The following is a 21,194-nucleotide window of genomic DNA, read 5'->3' as shown; positions in this document are numbered from 1 at the left end:
AACATTTTGGTTTTTGAAGAAGCAACAGTTAAACAAATATCAACTAAACTAGACTAAAGGTTGTCGAAATTGGTCTGCTGAGACTGCAAACTGTAATACATTATTATGATATCTACATATATTAAATGACTTGAATCGACTCACGGATAAATGAAAAACGGCTGTATTTTGCGTGCGGCAGAACAGAGCGCGCTGTTGAAAATTAGGCTTAATACCAATCCCAGTTTAACCCCTCGAGTTACAAAATTGTGGATTCTTATTTTTATTTCGGGACGCAAGCCATGATACTCTAAGATAATTGCTGTCCGTTGCACAGCAATAGACCTTGCACAGCAATACGTATTTCTGTGGAACACAACCTTGAAAACCTAGAGCTAAATCACCAATCAACTTCGAGGCACCATGTAACAGATGCTTAGTTTAAATTCCAGCTGAGCCAAGAGCTTCAAGCAGCTGAAGTCCAATAGCTCGGGAGCTGCCTTTCTTAAAACGGCGAACTTGAGTAAGGATGGATTCTGGTGTAATTAGAAATAGAGTTTCGGCTATGGCTTAATCATGAGGAGTGTAAAAGGAGGATCTGACGAAAGGATGTCTCAAAAGGTTTCCCCTGAAGTTGTACGTTTTTGATTGAATTGTGAAGAAGAGGAAGATTTGCTTCAAAAATTGCTACGAGTTGTGTCTGATATCACGTGATAGGTCAGATACCTGTCATCATAGGCAGCGCAACAGCACTGCCTAAGTGAAGAACGATGTTGGCCTAATGTATTATTTAGTTTTTTGGTTTTTTAACGCTCGCAATCCCTATGCCTTCTCAAGGCCAGAACATAATTTGCACTTTACTGAAATAAAACAAATGAATTTTCATTGTCAGTTTCACATACATATACTAACATTTTTTCCTCAAAGTCTTAGTAATTTTTCATTTGTTTTAAAGTTCAAAAATTGAAAACATTTAACATTTATTTTTTTTTCAGTAAAGTACAGGTCATGTTCTGGCCTTGAGAAGGCATAGGGGTTGTAATCCCTGCTCATGTTAATTGCTGCTTGTTTTTAGTTTGACACGATTATTTATTGTAATTTTTGTTTGTTTTGGGTTTCATTTATTTGTTGATGCTGATTTGTGGTAGTTTCACGTTTGGTAGATTATTTGATTTTATTTTTGCTCGTTTTTGGCTTAATGGAGTTCTTTAGTTTTCTTTGAAAAACTTATGTTGTGGCTTTTTGAATGAATTTCTTCTAAAAAAAACAAAGTTTTTTATGGATAAAGAGTTTTCTAATTCTGGTGGTTATTATTATAGAAGATGAAATAAAAATGTCTAAAGAACACGTAAATGAAATCCCAATGATGTTATAATGTCATCTCATATTCCGAAAAACATTTTCACTCTTCTACTTCCCAGTTTTATTGAATAGATGCGGCTACTAAGTCCGGTGATTGCCTTCTACGTTCAGAAGGAAAAGTAGAAATGGACATGGAAATCGCCTGGGGGCTGAGATCTAGACTTTCCTTAAGGTGAAAATCTTTATGTAAAATCCCAATTTTTGCTAATTATATACTGCATGTATTGAATTTAAGGGGAGAGAGAATAATCCTTTCAGATTTTATTTTTTAAGGGACCCAAGCCCCACAGATACAATAAATAGCCTAAAAATGTGCTTTTTGAGTTTTTACCTCTCCTTTCCCTCCCAACAGACTTCTCTGATCCTCTTCCCAAAAATACCGGAGCCGTATATATTTATGCCTATGGAGAGAAGGTTGCTATAGTTATAAAAACCGTTTCCATTGTTTTGAAAAAGCATTTCCAAGTTTGGAAAATTCGAATTTAAAATCACTAGAAATATTTTCACTGGGAAAAATACAAATTGCTGGAGAGACTTCCTTTATATAAATTTTGACAGTTAGTGTCAAATTAAAATATTTCGTAATTTAGTTGATTATAATTATGTCGTATTTTAGTTGCGTAAGTAGCTAACGTTGTATTGGTTGCGCAAGCTGTGGTATTTCGTTTTTTCATGCGCTGGATTACCATCAAATTTGCCGGAATTCATATTCACTTATAGTACCAAGGACAGTGAAAGTCAAGTCTGATCGTTTAATTTGGTCAAGTAGACACGTACACTACCACACACACACACACACATACACACACACACACACACACACACACACACACACACACACACACACACACACACACACACACACACACACACACACACACACACACACACACACACACACACACACACATATATATATATATATATATATATATATATATATATATATATATATATATATATATATATATATATATATATATATATATATATATATATATATATATATATATATATATATATATATATATATATATATATATATATATATATATATATATATATATATATATATATATATATATAAATTAGAAAAAAAGATATATATTAAAAAATTAGGGAAAACTAGGACTTCAATTTTAATCCAAAAGACCCCCATATGCAATCATTATGTTTTTGCTAGTATCGGTCGTGAAAATCGGTCGATTGAGAAGATTTAGTTTCCCTTTAACGGTCTAGTTGTCTTTGGGAATCAACATATTGCTAGCGTTTCAAATTTTGCGGATGAAAAGCCTTATCAAAAATAACTCATCTCTTTTGCTGTTTTATTTTAATGCTTCAACGTGACAACACTGAGGAAAATATGGTATTGCCTTAAAAACGGTATAATATTAAAATACAACCAAAAGAAAATTCTCAGAAATATGTGGTTGTCAAATATGAACAGATTTAAGACTGGTCCAGGGGCAAAAATGTTTCTATTCTGATATCCTTGGTGCTTCAACTGCTACTAATACTACTACTACTACTAACAACTCGCTGTAGTACCAAGCCACCTGAGACCAACATAGCTACGCACGGTCCTCCTCTATCTTAATCTATTCAAAGTCTCTCTCTTTACACCCTCCCAAGGAGTTCTAATTTCCCTTAAATCGTTCTTTACGACCTCCTCCTGCCCAGTTGGGGGATTATCTGCTCTTCGTTTGGCCCTAGTGGGTTGTCTATGTATGGACGATCTTCGGCAATTTTTCTTCCTTCATCCCTAAAACGCGTCCTAGCCATTTCAACATTTCTCTCATTACAGCCATAGAAAGGGGGATAGAACTTCATTTGTCGTTCACCTCACTGTTTGAAATACGGCCAGTCAGACGGCCACCCGAAAGAATCCAAAGACATTTCCTCTGGAAAACATCCAACAAATCCTCCTCCGTCATTCAGAGTGCCCTTGCTCCCGAACCATATTTGATCATTGTTATCACTGTAGCTTCCAATACTCTAATCTTGGCTCGTAGACTTATATTCCTATTCTTTCAACTTTTTTTTCAATTGTGAAAAAGACATGGGCCTTGGCTATTCTACTTTTAACATTTCCACTGCATCCACCATCTTCAATGAAAATGCTACCCGCGCAAGTAAAAGTATCCCCCTGATCGATCTTCTCATTACCCAATGTCACTTATTCAACTTCACTTATTCCCAGTCTTAGTGACTAAGTCTTCTTAGTGTTAATTTTCAAACCCATTCTCGCATCCTGAACTTTGAAAACCTAAGACACTCAAATCATCAGCGTAATCTAAGTCTAGGAGAGGTTTATTTTCCAACCTGATTCCATGCTCACCCATAACCTTTGCCGTGTCCCTTAGGCCGAAGTCCATCAAAATTATCCATGTTATTGATCAACATATCTTTTTGTACCAACACAGAAATTTGGTCAACCCTACGGCCTTCCTAAAGCCACGCTATTCTTCTCTTAAAGCCTTATCTTCAGCATCTCCAAGTCTAAAAAGTTTCATCATACTAAGTAATTTGTTTCTTACAGAAACTAATGTAGTGCCTTTTTAATGAAAGGCGACCAGATCACTTCTCACTCCTTTTTTAGCTGCTCTCCCCCAAAAACTTCGAATCAAAATTTTAAAAAAACCATTTTGTTCAAAATAGTCCAATGGTCAAATAACTATGCCTTCGGAAATCACATGACGCCCAGAGACCCTTAGGCAAAGGCTGTAAGCTGAAGAAGTTGCCTATTGCTTACATATAGGGTTTGTCATTCCTCTTTTTTTGCAATCGTTAGCGCATATTCATTACCATCGTGAATGTAGACATAATTCCCAAAATTTAATCTCTGGAATAGTCTTGCAAAGATACAATTCTACAAAGAAAAATAGGTTAAACTAAGTCCTGAGTCTGATACCCCTTCCTCAAACCTTGCTCTTTACTTTAAAGTCATGAAGTTTTTTTTTAAATACTTCTCTATCAAATTCAACGACACTTGTGCTTGAGCATTCTTTCTTAAAGTATTGTGACAAAATTCAAAGTTTAGCGCAAAGAGCGAGGGTTGGGAGAGGGTTAACCCCACTCATGTACCAATTATTTCTGTTCATTTTAAGTTTTAATATTGTTCCTTACTTTCAGTTGAAAATTTATTTTTTTATTTTATTTCTGGCCATTCTGTTAAATCATACCAGGAAATCCTCTTCCGTGCCCCGCCCCGTGTATAATTTCCCCTGGAATTTTTTTTTATGAAATATTCTCTCCTTACAACCCCGCTCGCAGAAAATTCGGCTCCCTTCAAAAAATCTATGTTTTCCCAATAACAAATAATATGTGTGAACAATTGGAAAATTGTGTAACTTATTGCCCTTTCCCCAGAGGCTATGGGGGTTTGTCATCGCCAAAGACATAGTCTTTGAGCCTTTCAACTATACTGAATCAAATGGCCATCTCAAACATTTATCAGAGGGGGGGGGGGGGGGACCGTAAGAGGGGGCTAATTGCCCTCCAATCTTTTAGTTCTCTTAAAAAGGGCACAAGAATGTTTTTTTGTTTGAATGAGCCCTCTTCCAATCTTCTAGGGCCATTGGTTCGATAAGATCACTTCTGGGGAAGAAAAAAATATATAGAAACACAAATCTGTAATCTTTCTCTTGGAAAACAATAGGAAATTCCATATTTTTGTAGATAGAATTTTAAAATTCTATAAGTAGGGTTCTCTAATATTCTGAATCTGATGGAGAAGATCGCTTGACTTAGTAGGCGCAGTATAGCTTCTGATGGGTAATATTAAACTTAATGAATTTTACATACTTGGAATCAATATAAAGAGTCAATTCTTTTGGATCTATCAATTGTTATAAAAACTATGTGTTTTAGGGTTTCGGTTGCTATTAGGCCGAGTCGTTGCTTATTTACAGTTTGTTACCACGAACTGTTTGAGTCTAACTTGTCTAACTTGAGCTGTGTTTTAGTAATACCAAGGCTTACAAATGCACATATTTTGCTTGCTCAAGTAGAAGCGATCTTTGTTCAATTAGTGGTAAAGGTCGCAATTATGTCTGTTTTTATTTAATTTGATCGTTTCTTTGGCTAAAAAGTTCTATAGCTGTTCAGGACGCAATTGTACTATTGCTCTTATGTTGGTGTCTTCACTTTCTTGAAAGAATTAGCCCCATCTATTTATTTTATTTACTTCTATCTGTGTTTTCTTCTCTGTTTCTTGTGGAAATGTAGTTTGGTCCTTAGAGCTATATTTAGATTTAGAATCATTTTACCTCGGTAATTATTTATTTACTCTATGCATGTCTTTAGAATTCACTAAAAAATTACAGAAAGCGAGTGTTTTTTTTTATCCATGTATCCTAATAATTCAATAAAAACCAAAATAGTATAATTTTGTCACTGCTTTATTTTTAGCTATTTTTAGGAAATATTTCCCCCCTTTTACCTGTATCTGAAATATGTATCTTCTTTAATAAAATTGTCTTATTTTTTCCAAATATTTAAATTCATTTGAAAGGAGTTTAAACATATAGGCACCGTTTAACTGGGCAAAAGAGAGTTAAAATGTTTAGACCGTAATAGCCACGATAGTTATTTTTTGTAAATAATTAATCTCAGAAAAATATTATTCAAGTAAATATTTTACTTGCAATTTGGTAGGATTCATCTATAAAACAAATAAAAGCTGTATTTAGCTTTTAAGTTGGTTATAAAGAATCAGTAATTGTATGATATACCCCCTATCTAATATTCTTCATCTAATTAGAACCGTGGATTTTCTATAATTTTGGAATTTCCCACATTTTTTTTAATGAATTGTTTTCTATTAATAATTTTTTGAACAAACTTTTATTTACAATAAAAGTTTATAATTTTAAGAATACTATTAGGTGGGAGTTATATCATATAAGTACCAAAGGATCTCTTCATTCTATTGCACAAAAGCTTAGAGTTGCGCTTGAAACTCTAAAATCAAAAAAATGGCAACAGCAACTGACCCCGTGTCCAACAGAGCTTGTTGCATTAATTTTAATGATTTATTAAGTAAGCGCAATTATTTTGCTTTATTGAACGCGATTTGAACACCAGAATGATTTTTTTGCAACAAAAGAAAAAATCTTGCAAATCTCGCAATCTTGTAAGATTTTTGCAAATCTTGCAAAAATCTTGCAAAGGAAAAACTTTTGGATCTAACCAAAAATACTGTTAACTTATATACTGATAGATAAATATACCAAGAATTTTCCAGGTATAAAAGAACAATTTACAGCTTATTGAACTCTGAAGCATAATAAGCAAGTAATTAATTGCAATAAGTGATCTTGAACATAATTCAATAATTGCAGTTGCCTATTTAATGCAAGGTGAGACTATTACTGACATTACGAAATTACGCCATCTATTTTATTTTACTAAAGTTCCGTGACGTTCGCACATCTCCTTTAGATCCGTGTGCTCTTAAAAGCTGGGCACACGTAGCTGATTTCGGGAACTGATTTCCAAATCAACGCCGATTTTAAAAGAAATTGGCGTCGATTTGAGCGTGAAAAATTTTCTAATTTTCGGCGCCGATTTACAAAATCAGCGCCGATTTTCATCGTGGTCATCACAAAAAAATAGGGATATACATACATGGTCAGCCAGAAATGTCTGTGGTGAAATACCCCGCTACTGAGCTGAAAACTGAACTGAGAATTAAGCTGAGATCAATCATATAACTATTAATAAACTCCAGTGACTAATTGTGTCCATGATTTTTAGTTTTGAAAATCTCGCGCAATAAATTTTTCCTTCAGTAAATTTTTCTTACCGCTATCGTTTGTCCACTGAGCTGCTAAAAACGGTTCCCACAATCATCTACGTACGCCCAGCCTTTTAGGCGTTTTCCACTGGCAAACCAGATTTTTAGAGTGCGTCTACATTCGACTTTTTTTTGGAAAACTGCGACAGAAAATTGGGAGACAGGTAGCGGTCTACATAAGCTATTTTAGCTAATTTAGACCGTTGCCTGTCTCCCAGTTTTACTGAGTAAATTTTTATGGGTTTTTATTCTATTATACCAGTTACTTAAATACTTCTGCCTGAATTTAATCTCCAAAGGATTCCTTTTTAAGGACAGAGGATTTTGCCTTATTAGCTCCAAAAACAGATTGAACTATTTCCTATCAAATAATTCGTGGTAACAAACTGTAAAGGAACGACTCAGCCTAATAAGGAACATTAAAAGGAACGACTCAGCCTAATAGCAACCAAAACCCTAAAACACAGAATTCTGGTAACAATTGATAGATCCAAAAGAATAAGCTCTTTATGCTGGTTCCAAATATGTAATATTCATTAAGTTTAATGTTCTACATCAAAAGCTACGAGCGATAAAGCTTTCAGAAAATTGAAAAGCCCATCTTCGCTTCCTATTTTTTTGGCGTAACGGCCCATGTAACGGTTTCTTTTTGTGCCCTACCCAGAAACAGCAAACTGGAACAGCAGTAGGGTACCTCCATAGGAGGCACGGACCAAGGGGGGACCTTGTCCCTGGGGGATCCATAATAGAAACTGGGACACCCTCACCCGGGGCCATAAATACAGGCGGAGGAGGAAGAAGGCCTCTCAAATGTACACTCAATAGGGCCCATCCGCGTGTCCGCACGTCCCATGAGTTACAAATCTCCTCCCAGTAATGGGTTAAAATGTATAGTGACGCAGAACACCGTCACGGAAGGATCCTCTATAGGAGGACAACTGTGGCAGGGCGTAAGATCCAGATCTATGGACAAAAGCCTCTGCAAAAGGCTGCCTCGACCCTTTCGGGGTACCTGCAAGACTGGGGACCTTTCGGTAAACTCTATTCCCACTTGAGGAGCGGCGCCCATCGAGGAAATTATAGCCTAGTAAACAACACAGCATTCGCACGGGGTTCTGATTAACGTACAATTCTTTTGGGCTTGGTCTGTTTTAACGGGTGTTTTCGGACTGAAAAACGTCTTCTTAGCTAATTTATCTGCTATGGGCTGCCTCCCCGTAGTAGCATAATATTTGTCGCCATGAATATATAATGAGTCGAAGGTAATAGACTTGAGACTGTCTGTTCAGGATTTCGACTCTTGTTAATAGAAGAGCATCGCCAACTGCTGAAAACTATATTGTGACCAAGATGGGCCCAGGATTGCACAAAGCCTCCATTCATATTGGAGGTGCCAGGGACTTCTTGCTGTCCGTTTCTAAGCCGGCTTAAGCATTTCGGTGTTGACTTGAGAAGATATGTGATCCCCGTCCTGCACTGGTATCCAGGATCAATGCTTTTCCTGAGGCCAAGATAATTTCAATGATTTAAAGAACATGAAACTTGGAACTTGGAATGTTAAGACGTTAAAAAATGACTATCGTATAAACATTCTGACTGACGAGTTCAGACGATTCGAACTGGACTTATTAGGAGTTTTAATAACTCATATCCCAGGGGTAGGAAACATTAAATTAGGTGATATAGAATTTGTTTACTCAGGCACCAAGGATGGGGTTCATAGACAGGGAGTAGGGCTCATGATGAATAAGGAGGCTGCTAAGTCGTGTTTAGGCTGGGAAGTTATTAATAATAGATTACTAATTGCTCATTTATGACTAAAAAGTTCAGGGTATCAGTTATAGTAGTATATGCCCCTCTAGAACCGACTGACGGAGATACTAGTGACTCAGATGGATTTACTTACTGTTACGGGAGCAAATAGACAGGGTCCCAGGTAGAAATATGATGTTTTTACTCGGAGATTTTAACGCCCAGGTAGGTAGAAATAGGGCTAGATGGTATCCTAGCCTAGGTAAATTTTGTGTAGGAAAAAAAAAACAGTGATGGATACAGACTTTTCCAATTTTATAGGTATAACAATCTAGTTATAACCAATACGGTGTTTGGTCATAAAATGGCTCATAAGTTAACATGGTATTCAGGTGATGGTAAGACAGCAAACCTTATTGATTATGTTATAGTAAACCGAAGACTGGCAGGTGCGAGGAAGAATTAGCGACAGTACTAAAAGGATTAAAAAATAATAAAGCTCCAGGTGTTAATAGTGTGGTAAATGAGTTTCTTAAATATGGTGGCTCTGAGGTTAGAAATAAGTTGCAGAAGACTATGAACATTATTTTTGAAAAAGGGGAAATACCTAACGATTTTAGGAAAACCTTAATTGAGCCACTTTATAAGAAAGGTGATAAGATTGAGTGTGGTAATTATAGAGGCATTAGTCTGGTCTCAGTAGGTAGCAAATTACTTATTCATATGATACTTTTTAGACTGAGAGATGCTGTAGACAAAGTTTTAAGATAAGAACAGTGCGGTTCTAGAAAAGGTATGTGATGTGTCGACCAAATGTTCGCTCTTATGTTAGTAATTAAGAAGTGCCTGAGTTGTCAAACATCTTTGGTCCACAGTTTTATAGATTATGAGCAAGTGTTCGATTCTGTTGATAGAAGAGCTTTAGCGAAGGTCTTATCCTTGTATGGTGTACCAGACAAATACATTAAAGTGATTAGTGCTATGTATAACACTTATTAACTATGAATAACACTGCTGCAGTTAAGGTAGGAAATGAGGCTAGCAGCTGGTTTTGTATTAAATCAGGTGTTAAGCAGGGTTGTGTTCTATCGCCCTTTATATGGATTATTTTGATGGACTTTGTCTTAAGGAGCACAGGAAAAGCAATGGGAGAACACGGAATCAAATGGGGAGGAAAAATTCTCCCGGACTTAGATTATGCTGATGGTTTAAGCATCCTAGATGAAAGTATGAGCCAAATGAATGAACTTTTAGAGGTTTTGGGAGTTCAGGGTGCTAGAATGGGTTTGAAAATTAATTTTAAGAAGATTAAGTCACTAAGGCTAGGAATAATTGCACATGAAAAGGTGACGTTGGGTAATAAAAAGATTGATCAGGTGGGCAGCTTCACTTACCTTGGCAGTATTATTACGAAAGACGGTGGGAGCAGTGAAGATGTTAAAAGTAGAATAGCCAAGGCTCAGGATGTTTTTTCACAGTTAAAAAAAGTTTGGAAGAATAAGAAGATAAGTCTGCAAACCAAGATATTGGAAGCTACAGTGATGACAGTGGTCAAATATGGTTCTGAAGCATGGGCACTCCGAAAAGCAGATGAAGATTTGCTAGATGTTTTCCAGAGAAATTGCTCAAGTATTGTTCTGGGTACCCGGCTGACTGACCGTATTTCAAACAGTAGGCTGTACAAAAATATGGTTCAATCCCGCTTTCTAGGGCTATAATGAAAGAAAGGTTGAGGTGGCTAGGGCACGTTGTGTGGGTGAAGGATTACAGATTGCCGAAGATTGTCCTTTTCGGCCAACCGTCTAGGGCTAAACGGGAAGCAGGTCGTCCTCGTCTGGCGTAGGAGGACGTCATAAAGAAAGTTTTAAAGGAAATGAGAACTTCCTGGGAGGGTGTAAAAAGGGAGGCTTTGAATAGATTGGGATGGAGGAAGAGCGTGCGTAGCTGTGTTGGCCTCAGGCGGCTCGGTGCTGCGGTGAGTTGTTAGTAGTAGTAGTAGTTTAAATGTTCAGTGATTGAACATGGGAAGACAGGGGTTAAAAAAAAAATCACTTACAGTGCTGCTTCTTGCGCCAAGTCTAAAAAAAGTAGAAAATAAAAAAAAAATGGATATTTGATATGATTAATGCAAGTGGATTAAAGTTTGAATTTTGCAAGTGATAATTAACCTGCATTCTTTATTTTCAAGAGTTAATTGAAGTCAAAATCCAGTCCACACAAAGTAGGTCTATTTACCTTTAAGAAACCTTAGCAGGTAATGTAGGCTAGTTGACTTTAAGCTGGTAAGCCTACTGGGGATAGAGCTTTTTCTCCTCCCCTGTATTTAAAGTACCTGGAAAAACATGTACGCATCAGTTTTGTGTCAAACAGAGTTGCCAAGCACTGGATAGTGTCGGTGATTTGTCTTTTCAACATTAGTGCCACTTTACGTCCTTATAAGTCTGCGCCGTTAAGCAAAATGGTCGTAAGTCCACTTTTTATGATTTTACAGGAGAGCGAAATAAAAATAAAAAGACACAATGAAAAAGTCTTTCTCACAAATCAGACTTTAATAAACTTGAAACTTTAAAGGTTGATTCCATGTTAATTTTTTTGTCAGATTTTACTGGAAATGTCCAAAGTGCTAACTACTTATTACTTGGACAACAAGAGACTTATACTCTTTGCAACGTCATTTTGAAACACTTTATAATTCGGTCAGAGTTGAAGATAAGCCAATTTTGAATAGACCAATCCATAGATCTCTTTGAGCCCTTATAAACCCTATGCTTAATTCATTTTCGGAAAAAAGTGGACTTACGCCCATTTTGCTTAACGCCACAGAAGTATCTGATACTCTATGGGAACGCTTTCTTTTTATGAAAATAAGAAACAAAAATAAAATTGTTTTAAAGTCCATAACAATTAGCCCTCTCATAGCAATAGTCTCTTTCAGATCTATCAAAAATTGAATTAAATAGCAAAAAGGGAATATGTCAAAGACAGAGATAAGGTGATAATTCTTATACACAGGAGGTAAAAGCAAAAGAATAGGAGGAAGCCTGAATAATGAAAACAAATCAGTAGTGCCAATTGGGGCCAACATTAGCAAAGGAGGGGCGTTCCTCCTCCCCGTGGACTTTATTTTATCCTTTCTTTGGAAAAAACCGAAAAAAGATTGCACTGCTTTCATTTTTGGAAGTGTAGTTGCCCCCCTCCCTGACATTCTTGTGAATTGAGGCCACTGCAGTACCTTAATTTTGGGTGATATTGCTATAAAGGCGAATAACACTAATTATTCCTATATAGAATGCAACTGTTTTTTTAAGTTCGTCTAGTATTGAAGGAACACACAGCTACATGTTTGGCATGGCTATTGGTTCAGAAGAACAGGAAAGCGTGCTCTCTTCTAATCGTCTTACATCTACCATATTCTATATCCAGTTATCTTTATCTATACTAAAGGAGATGGATACTAATGATGGAGATACTATACTAATGATGGAGCCAAATCTCCACTCCGTGATTTACTTTAAGCTATCGAATGTGTATAGCTCTTATTACACCAATTAACACGTTGCTCTCGATGCAAGAATAAGGCCAATTACATAAAGAACTAAAATCAAAGATTACGGACAAGAGTGGCATAATTTAACCATAATTTCGCTATTCCAGTGTTGTGAGGTGGTCTGGGGTGCCTACCCCACAGTTTATATAATTATCCAGTATGATCATTCCCTATCTCACCCATTATAAAAACCCGGACCGGGGTTCGAGTGCTCCAGAGAACGTAGAAACATAAGCGGCATCAGATCTTTTCACGGGTAGACAAGTCAGATTTCTCTTGGACGCGAAACTTGGCTTCAACGTTGGAACACTAATTTTGAAGAAACAAATTTTAAATTAATTTATTCCAATACATACATGAAAATCGGTAGTTATTAGTGTAATGTTATTATTAGATGTTTTTAGGAATTAAAAGTAGGTTTTGAAGTCTCAAGTTGGTTTCAAAGGCATTTTGAGAAAGTTTCTGCTAAAATACGTGTTCCAGGGTAATTGGACCGCTGATGGCAGATCAAATGAGAGGAGCTGTTTGTACGCGCCGATATAAATATAAATGTATATATATATATATATATATATATATATATATATATATATATATATATATATATATATATATATATATATATATATATATATATATATATATATATATATATATATATATATATATATATATATATATATTATATATATACTACGAAAACTTTACGAAAAAGAAAGTTTTTTTTTAAAGAAAAGTAAAGGCCATATTAAACTTAAGATCAGTAGAAATAGAAGCCTACAATAATTCAAACTCAAAACGACCAGAAATTATTATTAAAGAATAAAAAAGGAAAGGAGAATAATTGGTATGGCGGTAACACTGCATATAAATTTATATGAATGTATATATAGTGGGCTGTAATAATGCAAAAGGTAAATATAATATTGGTTAAGAATGGAAAGAAAGGCAAAGAATAAATTTACGTCGATAATCAAGTAAAAAATAAGTTTTATTTTAACAATGCCATAAAGTGATGATATTTGATTATGATATTTGGTGCTTCGCATTGTTATATAGTAATTAGAACCGAAGTCCTAAAATTGTTCTCAATCAGGAACACTTATCGCTATCTAACTTCAGAAAATGCAAATATTTCCAAACAGAGATGTTTATTGTTTAAAGTTCAGGAAAGCTCTGGCCTATTTCATATGAAAAAATTGATTGAAAACGAAACTAGTCTTATCTAGGCTCTCCGCCAAAATCGGTAACTGGACTATTCAAATATCACATTAACTACAATTTGAGAAAATAAATATCACGACGTGAAAAAAAATGATAAACCATTCAGTGGTGGATCCAGAGGGGGGGGGGGGCGAAGGTTACCCTCATAAAGTAGTCTAAAATAGTGTTATTTACCTAACTATCGCAATTTTGCATTAATTAAACTGGCTCCTAACGTAAGTTTGTCGGATCAACCTACTTTGCGCCCCCCTCCCCTAAAAAAATCCTGGATCCACCCCTGAAACCATCACACCTATTCCACCATTTATTAGAAGAAAAAAAAAATCCTTGTTTTCAGAAATTTCATCAACCCCCCGCCTCCTTTTTTACAAAATCCTACATAGGCCAATCATTTGAGTCCACTGTATGTAAATAATAGATTAAGTCATAATTTGTATATAAATTAAGTCACACCTGTTAAATGGGACAGTTGCAAACCACTTGGTCGGCTCACCAAGTTTTTTTCTGCTTTTACAATTTCGAATAATGCCCTTACTAACCATTTCTCATTGATTGACGCAAACACACTGATCCATAACTGCACGAAGAAGTGGGAGGAGCTTGTTGTTCGCACCGAGAACGAAGACCAGAAATGATCTGCGATAAGCTTACTGGATAATTATATAAACTGTGGCCTACCCGTAGTAGCATAATAGTTTGTAGGTGTGAATATATTATGAGTTGGAGATAATAGGCTTGAGATTGCTTGTGCAGGATTTCAAATCCTGTTGGTAGAAAAGCATCTCCAAGTGTGGAAAACCGTATTATGACTAAGATGGCACCCGTCGACCAGGGTTGCACAGAGCCTCAGTTTGTTCTGGAGGTTCCAGGGCATTCCTGCTATCTGTTTCTAAGCTAGCTTAAGTGCTTCGTGTAGACTTGAGAAAATGTGTTAGTCCCCGTCTTGCACTGGTTCTGAGAACCAGTGCTTTTTTTTAGGCCAAAATAATATCAATGTTTCAAAGAATATGAAAATTGCAACTTAGAATGTTACGACGTTAAAAAGCAAACATTGTATCGACATTTCGACTGACGAATTCAGACGCTTCGAACTGAACCAATTAGGAGTTTCAGAAACTCCAAAGTAATTTATTTACTTAGGCAGGAAGTAAGGAGTGACTAGGCAGGGAGTAGGACTCTTGATGAATAAGGAAGCTGATAAGTCTTGTTTTGGCTGGGAAGATATTAATAATAGAATGATATTTGCTCATATTATGACTAAAATATAAAGGATATCAATCATATTAGTATATGCCCCTGCAGAAACAACTGATGGAGGTACTAGAAACTCAAGTGAATTTTATTTACAGCTACAGAAACAAATAGACAGGATCCCGGGTAGAAATATGGCATTTATATTATTGGATTTTGATGCCCAGGTCGGTAGAAATAGGGATAGGTGGTATCCTAGCCTAGGTAAACTTGGTGTAGTAGAAGAAAGCAGTAATGGCTGGTGACTGCTGCTATTTTGTAGGTCTATCAATCTAGTTATAACCAATACACTATTTGGTCATAAAATAACCCATAAGTTAACTTGGTGTGCACAGGATGGTAAGACAGATGATCTTATTGATTATGTATTGTTAACAGAAGACTACAGGATCGATGCAAGACACTAGGATATATAGGGGTAATACTATTGGTGTTAAAAGTAAAGATCACCATCTAGTAGGTTCTAGGGCTAATCTAAAGCGGAAATTTAGGAACAGCAACTACCTTCCGGAAAGAAATGACGTTGGTAGACTCCAGGATGGGAATTTGAGAGAAACTTTCCAAGAACAGTTGAATACTAAATGGAGAGTTTTGACATTGTAGAAGATGGATGGAATAAATTCAAGAAAATAGTTAGTGAAAAAAGTTAGAAACGCTGCTAGGAACATTAGAAAAATACATTGTGTTTAATAGAGAGGAGGAGGAGTTTCTACAAATTTTATTTGAGTGATAGATCATATGAAAACAAAAGGAATGTAAGGAAAGTAGATAAATTATTAAAGTATGAATTAAGGAGGTATAAAGTGGAGGCTATGGATAAAATTTCTGAAGATCTTGAAGATTTAGCGAAACGGCAAGGTAGTAAGATATTGTACTGGCTTGTTAATATTAAAATGATTAGTGCTATGTACGAGTATAATATTGTAAATACATTATACCATGTATACCATAGTATACCATGTAAATACATTAAAGTGATAAGTGCTATATATGAGAACAACATTGCTGCGGTTAAGCTAGGAAATCTGGTTTCGTATTGTCAGGAGTTAAGCAAGATTGCACTTCCTCCCCATTTATATGGACCATTTTGATGGACTTTGTCCTGAGAAGAACAGCAAAGGCAATGGGAGGACATGGAATCAATTGGGAAAGTGAGACTTTCCTAGACTTAGATTATCCTGATGATTCAAGTATCGTAGATAAAAATGTTATCAAAACGAATTTTTGGAGGTTTTAGGAGTTCAGGGTGCAAGAATATGTTTGAAAATTAATGTTAAGAATAATTAGTCGCTAAGACTTGGAATAAGCGAAGGTGAAGAGGTGATGTTGAGTGACAAGAAGATCTATCAAGTGGACAGCCTCACTTACCTATGTAGTATTATTAGTAAAGACGGTGAGTGCAGTGAAGATGTTAAGAATAGAATGGCCAAGGCCCAGGGTGTTTTTTTCACAGTTGAAAAAATATTGTAAGAATAAGAAGATAAGTCTGCGAATCAAGATTAGAATATTGGAAGCTACAGTAATGACAGTGGTCAAGAATAGTTCTGAAGCCTGGGTGCTCCGAAAAATAGAGGGGGATTTGCAAGATGTTTTCCAGGGAAATCGCATAAGGATTGTATTGGGTACCCGACCGACTGACCGTATCTCAAACAGTAAGCTGTACGAAAAATGTGGTTCAATCCTGATTTCTGGAGCTATGATGAAAAAAGGTTGAGAAAAAAGGTTGGCTAGGACAAGCTCTGCGGATGAAGAATGACAGATTGCCAAAAACCGTCCTTGTCACCCAGCCATCTAGGACCAAACGAAAAGTAGGTCTTCCCCCAATGGGGTGGGAGGATGTCGTAAGGAAAGATTTAAGGAAATGCTATCTTCTTGGGAGATTGTAAATAGGGATGCTTTGAATAGATTGGGATGGAGGAAGAGCGAGCCCTGTTGTGTGTTCGCCTCAACCTGCTTTTTGCTACAGTGAGTTGTTAGTAGTAGTATTAGTAGTACTTGAAATGATATTGTAATAAATTAGCTGAATTTCTCACTTGCAATCGAGAAGATGCGTACCCTCGAACATCATTTGTGTGATAACTGCGAAACACCTCAGTAATCACTTGACAACAATTTTACTGGAATACTAATTAGCAAGCTAATAATTTGTAACAACATTAGTAATTTGTTAATTAGTAATTAGTAATGACAATAAGTAATTTGTAAGAAATCCCATCCACCGAAAGGGGGGAATGAAAGAGAGCAGTAAAGGGGTAGTCGCAAAAAATGTATTAAAGATATTAATTCCCCTTTCCAGCTATTCAAAGTAAGTCCAATATGCTTAGTTTTTTGGGTACGAAAGGAAGATAATTATGCAGAAACTAAGGGTAAGCTAACCACAAATCACTAATATTATGTGTATGATCTTAGAATTAAATATTAATATACTAAATAATTAATTTAACAATTATGAGCAAATAGGAATATGATTTTGACTTTAATAAATTTAACCCTACATCATTTTATTTTACTTATAGTAAATTACTTTATAGTAAATAAACTTTATTACTTTATTACTTTTTACTTTATAGTAAATAAAGTAAATTTAACCCTACAAAAATCCATAAAAGGTAGGTGAATTGCATTCACAAGAATATTTGAAAATTCAAAATCTCGTTTTGTGCTTGATTGGATTGCAATTAGCCAATACCATTGATTCATAAATTATGTGGAGTCTTTCAAGCTTTGGTTTGTAAAGGAGGAGCGAACCGATTTTTTAAGGGGTTTTGCCTGAGCAGCTTCTTGAAAGAAGCTTGATCTCCTTGCCAGCCCTCTTAAGTTTGGTATCTTTACTGAAGACATAACTAGCTGAAAATGTGAACTTTTCATCCCAGTAAATTTTTTAGGATTCCAGTCTATAGACCCTTAGGCTTCAGACACACTATCACCGGATAAAGTGATAATACTTCTTGTACCTCGTATTGTAGCCCTACGATATTCATTTTTTTCTTCAGGAAACTTAAAAGAAAAAAGGTATCTGTAATGAAAATCAAGGGCTTAAGTTGAAACCTGAAACAAACAAAATTATTTCTTGCAGTTTAAGCAATATAAAACTACCTCATATAAACTCACTCATGATATTTCCCTTTACTTGTAGAATTCTGTAAAATAAGAATTTTACTGAAAACACGAACTAAAAAAAAAACTGAGAAAATCTTACGCTTTACTGGAAAAGTTAAGGGCCAATTTGATAAAAGAACTTTATTTGGGCTTTATGATTTATCTTTTGTGTCCCATGTATTTTTCTGTACACCATTTTGGCGTTGCTGTTTTTTTTTTCTGACCGAACGCAATCAAATCTGTTCCGCATTTTTTTTTTAATTGCAAATATTTCCTTCAGTTACGTATTTGGACTAGAAATAGTTGTATTTCTATGCGGTACGGAGTTTTTGAAATTTGCAAAAAAAGATGCATGAGCTATCGACTAGATTCCGTGAGCGGTCTGGTAAAATAGATGGCTCTCCTCTGAGTTGTGTTAGGCCAAGTTAAAGTAATTTGTTTGCTATGAGTGAAATTATTTTTCCTTTTGGTTTGTGTTTCTGTTCGTGTAGGCCAAGTTAAAGTAATTTGCATGTTTTGTATTATGAGTGATTTTTTTTTTTTAGTTCGTGTTTTCTCTGAGTGAGAATGTTATTGTTGTCCTTGAGTAGTTCTTGCTCTTGCTTTTGTGTGTGCGTGTTTCCTGTGCTTGGTGTCTTTTCTTTTTATTTTCTCCTCTAGCGTCCATTTTCGTCGGCAGAGGGCGCAAATAAATTTATTATTATTATAACAATGTCAACATTTTTGTATAGTAAAAGGTCTCCCAAGAAATCTAGTACCTTTCAGGTTCCTTTCATGCTTTTTCATTCACAGGAACTGAAAGATGAGGAATTCCAAAGACAGATTCAAGAGAAGAAGAAGGCGTTGGAAGAAAAAACTGCGAAGAAAAGACAAAAGAGATTGAAGAAAAAACAAAAAGCAAAGGATCCAAAAAAGCAGAAGGTTGAAACCCAAGAAAAAACAGAAGAAAACAAAAGTGATGAGAGTGATGAAAATGAAGAAGACTAATACTTGAATTGATATTGTATTCTTTTAACTTCAGGCTTAGATTTTGTCATAATTACTTTAGCAATAAAAAACTGAACAAAATGTTAAATTACCTTTTTTAAGCACTCCTTTATTAATTCAAAGTCTGGATTTAGGGAATTTAAGAAATCATTTTTGGCCTAGATTTCCTGATTCTTCAAATTTTTCTGTAATTTTCTTTTATTTTTTCATGAATAGTTTTAATTCTAATTAAATAAAAACGAAGTGAACTATAGTCATAAAAGGAAAAGGACTAATACTTGAATTGGTCTTAGCATTGTATTTTTCTATTCTTAGAGCATTATTGTAAGCATTATTGTGAGAATTATTGTAAGTTTGTTTCTCCCCATGGTCTTTGGAAAAAAGATTATTTTTTAAGATATGATTCAGAGGGATTAAATGTAATTATTTTTAAATCGAATCTTTCGAATTCTATAACTTATATATGTTTAAGAGATAAAAAACGGGTTTAATTAATCAAGCAGTGAACATAACGAAACGTACTAAAAACAAAACACAACAAAAGCATTAATTAAGAAATTTCCGAATACTTAAACTCCACACCCGGGAGCATTTATCAACGGGAAAAAAAAGAAAAAAAGAAAAGAAAAATAGATTAAAATCATTAAAAAACAACAACAAAACAAGAAAGAAAATGGTTTAATTTGTTTAATTAATGGTTCAAGTTTAAATGGTTCATTTAAACTTAAGTTTTAAATAGAAAAGCAGTGTGGTCTAAAAAATTATCTATGTATTTATGTTTTATTTGAATTAGTGTCGTCAGAGAACGTTTCAATTTGCGTAGTTTTTTTTTCTGTTAATTATGGTTTGTACTGGGTTTGTCAGCACTGCAATCAGTACCGTGGCACTCAGTGGTATTGTAATGAATTTTTTGAAAACTGACATAAAATAGTGCTGCAATAGCAATTTTAACCAAAGTGGTAGTCGCCCGACCAATAGTAAAACAAATATTTCTCGCATAGTTTGTTTTATGTGTTGATAGTAAACTTCTTTCACTCTGCAACCAGTATTGTCCATGTTTTTCCTACAAATAAGTATTTATTAAAAAAAAAACAGTATGTTGATAAAATATGAAACATTGTAATAAATTCATAGTTGCTTTGATTTGACACTAGGAGTGCGCTCGGACCTTGGACTTAAGTTGGGTATTGTTGAACGACAACCAACTTCAAATGTTTTGCTTTGTGTAGTCACAGCTACTCTGATTATTTTACACTCTAACTTCAGTTGACTTTGTATAGCTTCTGTGAATGAATAGTATGTTGAAAATTTTGCCAGTGGATTTAAGATTTTTGACAAAGGTGGCCTGAGATATTTTTAGAGGACACCATTTGAGTTCCTATAAAAATTTTGACTGACAATCTGACAATTGCCTTACTGGAACAAAAAGAGAACTTTTGATGTTCAGACTTTGTCAGAACTACTCTGTGAACTACGGTTGACTTGATTGTAGTCAAGCGGATTATATACACTTATCATAGTTTAGGGTCCAAACTTATGCTAGTTGACAGTGGAACGTCTCGAAATAGAATTTGTGCAAATTCTGTTTCTTCTTTGTTGTCTGTGATCAAATCTTAATTGTAACAGTGACTTTGTGGCCGGTAAATAGGCTTATCACAGCGATTTATTTAACCATATTGAAAATATAAACTCGGTTGTGATTTGTGGGTCATTCTAGTTGACCAAACATACACGATTTCAATTTCTTTCATTAAGTAGATTTTGTTACGGAGTAGTAACATGAAAAACATTTCTCCTTTGGCGTGTTATAGACAAAACAAAGAGCAAATCAGCCAAAAAAGAACCAGAAAAATATTCTTTTTTCGACTGGTGTATGACTGTTGACTTGTTGTCAAGGTCAAGCTGTCGTCAAGTCAATGTTGACTTGACGACATTATTAAGTCAACTATAATTCTGACAAAGTTTGAGTGTCGAAAGTATGTTTCTTTGCCAGTAAGGCATATGTCAGATTATTGGGTGAAAAACTCGGAGGAACTTAACTGGAGTCCTTTTTAAATGCCATACCCCCCCCCCTGAAAATTTGGTGGTCTTGTCAAACAGTATAAAAATTATAAAGCAAAAAAGAAATTCTTAACATTCTTAAGTGATTACGCACTTACATTCCTCAGCGACAGGAATTACGAAAGTAAACTAGAG

The 21,194-nt window shown here is 35.2% G+C and overlaps 1 protein-coding gene across 1 annotated transcript in view; it reads left to right on the top strand.

The window, feature by feature from the left end:
- LOC148954723 (PRKR-interacting protein 1 homolog) overlaps positions 1-19,086 on the top strand; it is a 215,574-nt gene extending 196,488 nt beyond the window's left edge. The window contains exon 4 of the mRNA XM_089086710.1: positions 18,804-19,086. Within this exon, the coding sequence (XP_088942836.1) occupies positions 18,804-18,998 (195 nt within the window). The 3' untranslated portion in view covers positions 18,999-19,086. The remainder of the gene's footprint in view (positions 1-18,803) is intronic.
- Positions 19,087-21,194: the final 2,108 nt, after the last annotated feature.

Source organism: Artemia sp. Qi Xiang Cuo, chromosome 3 (genome assembly GCF_049724085.1).
Source record: "Artemia sp. Qi Xiang Cuo chromosome 3, ASM4972408v1, whole genome shotgun sequence".
NCBI classification, from domain to species: domain Eukaryota; kingdom Metazoa; phylum Arthropoda; class Branchiopoda; order Anostraca; family Artemiidae; genus Artemia; species Artemia sp. Qi Xiang Cuo.
The sequence above is the reverse complement of the archived record's forward strand: the minus strand, read 5'-3'. Positions and strand labels throughout refer to the sequence as shown.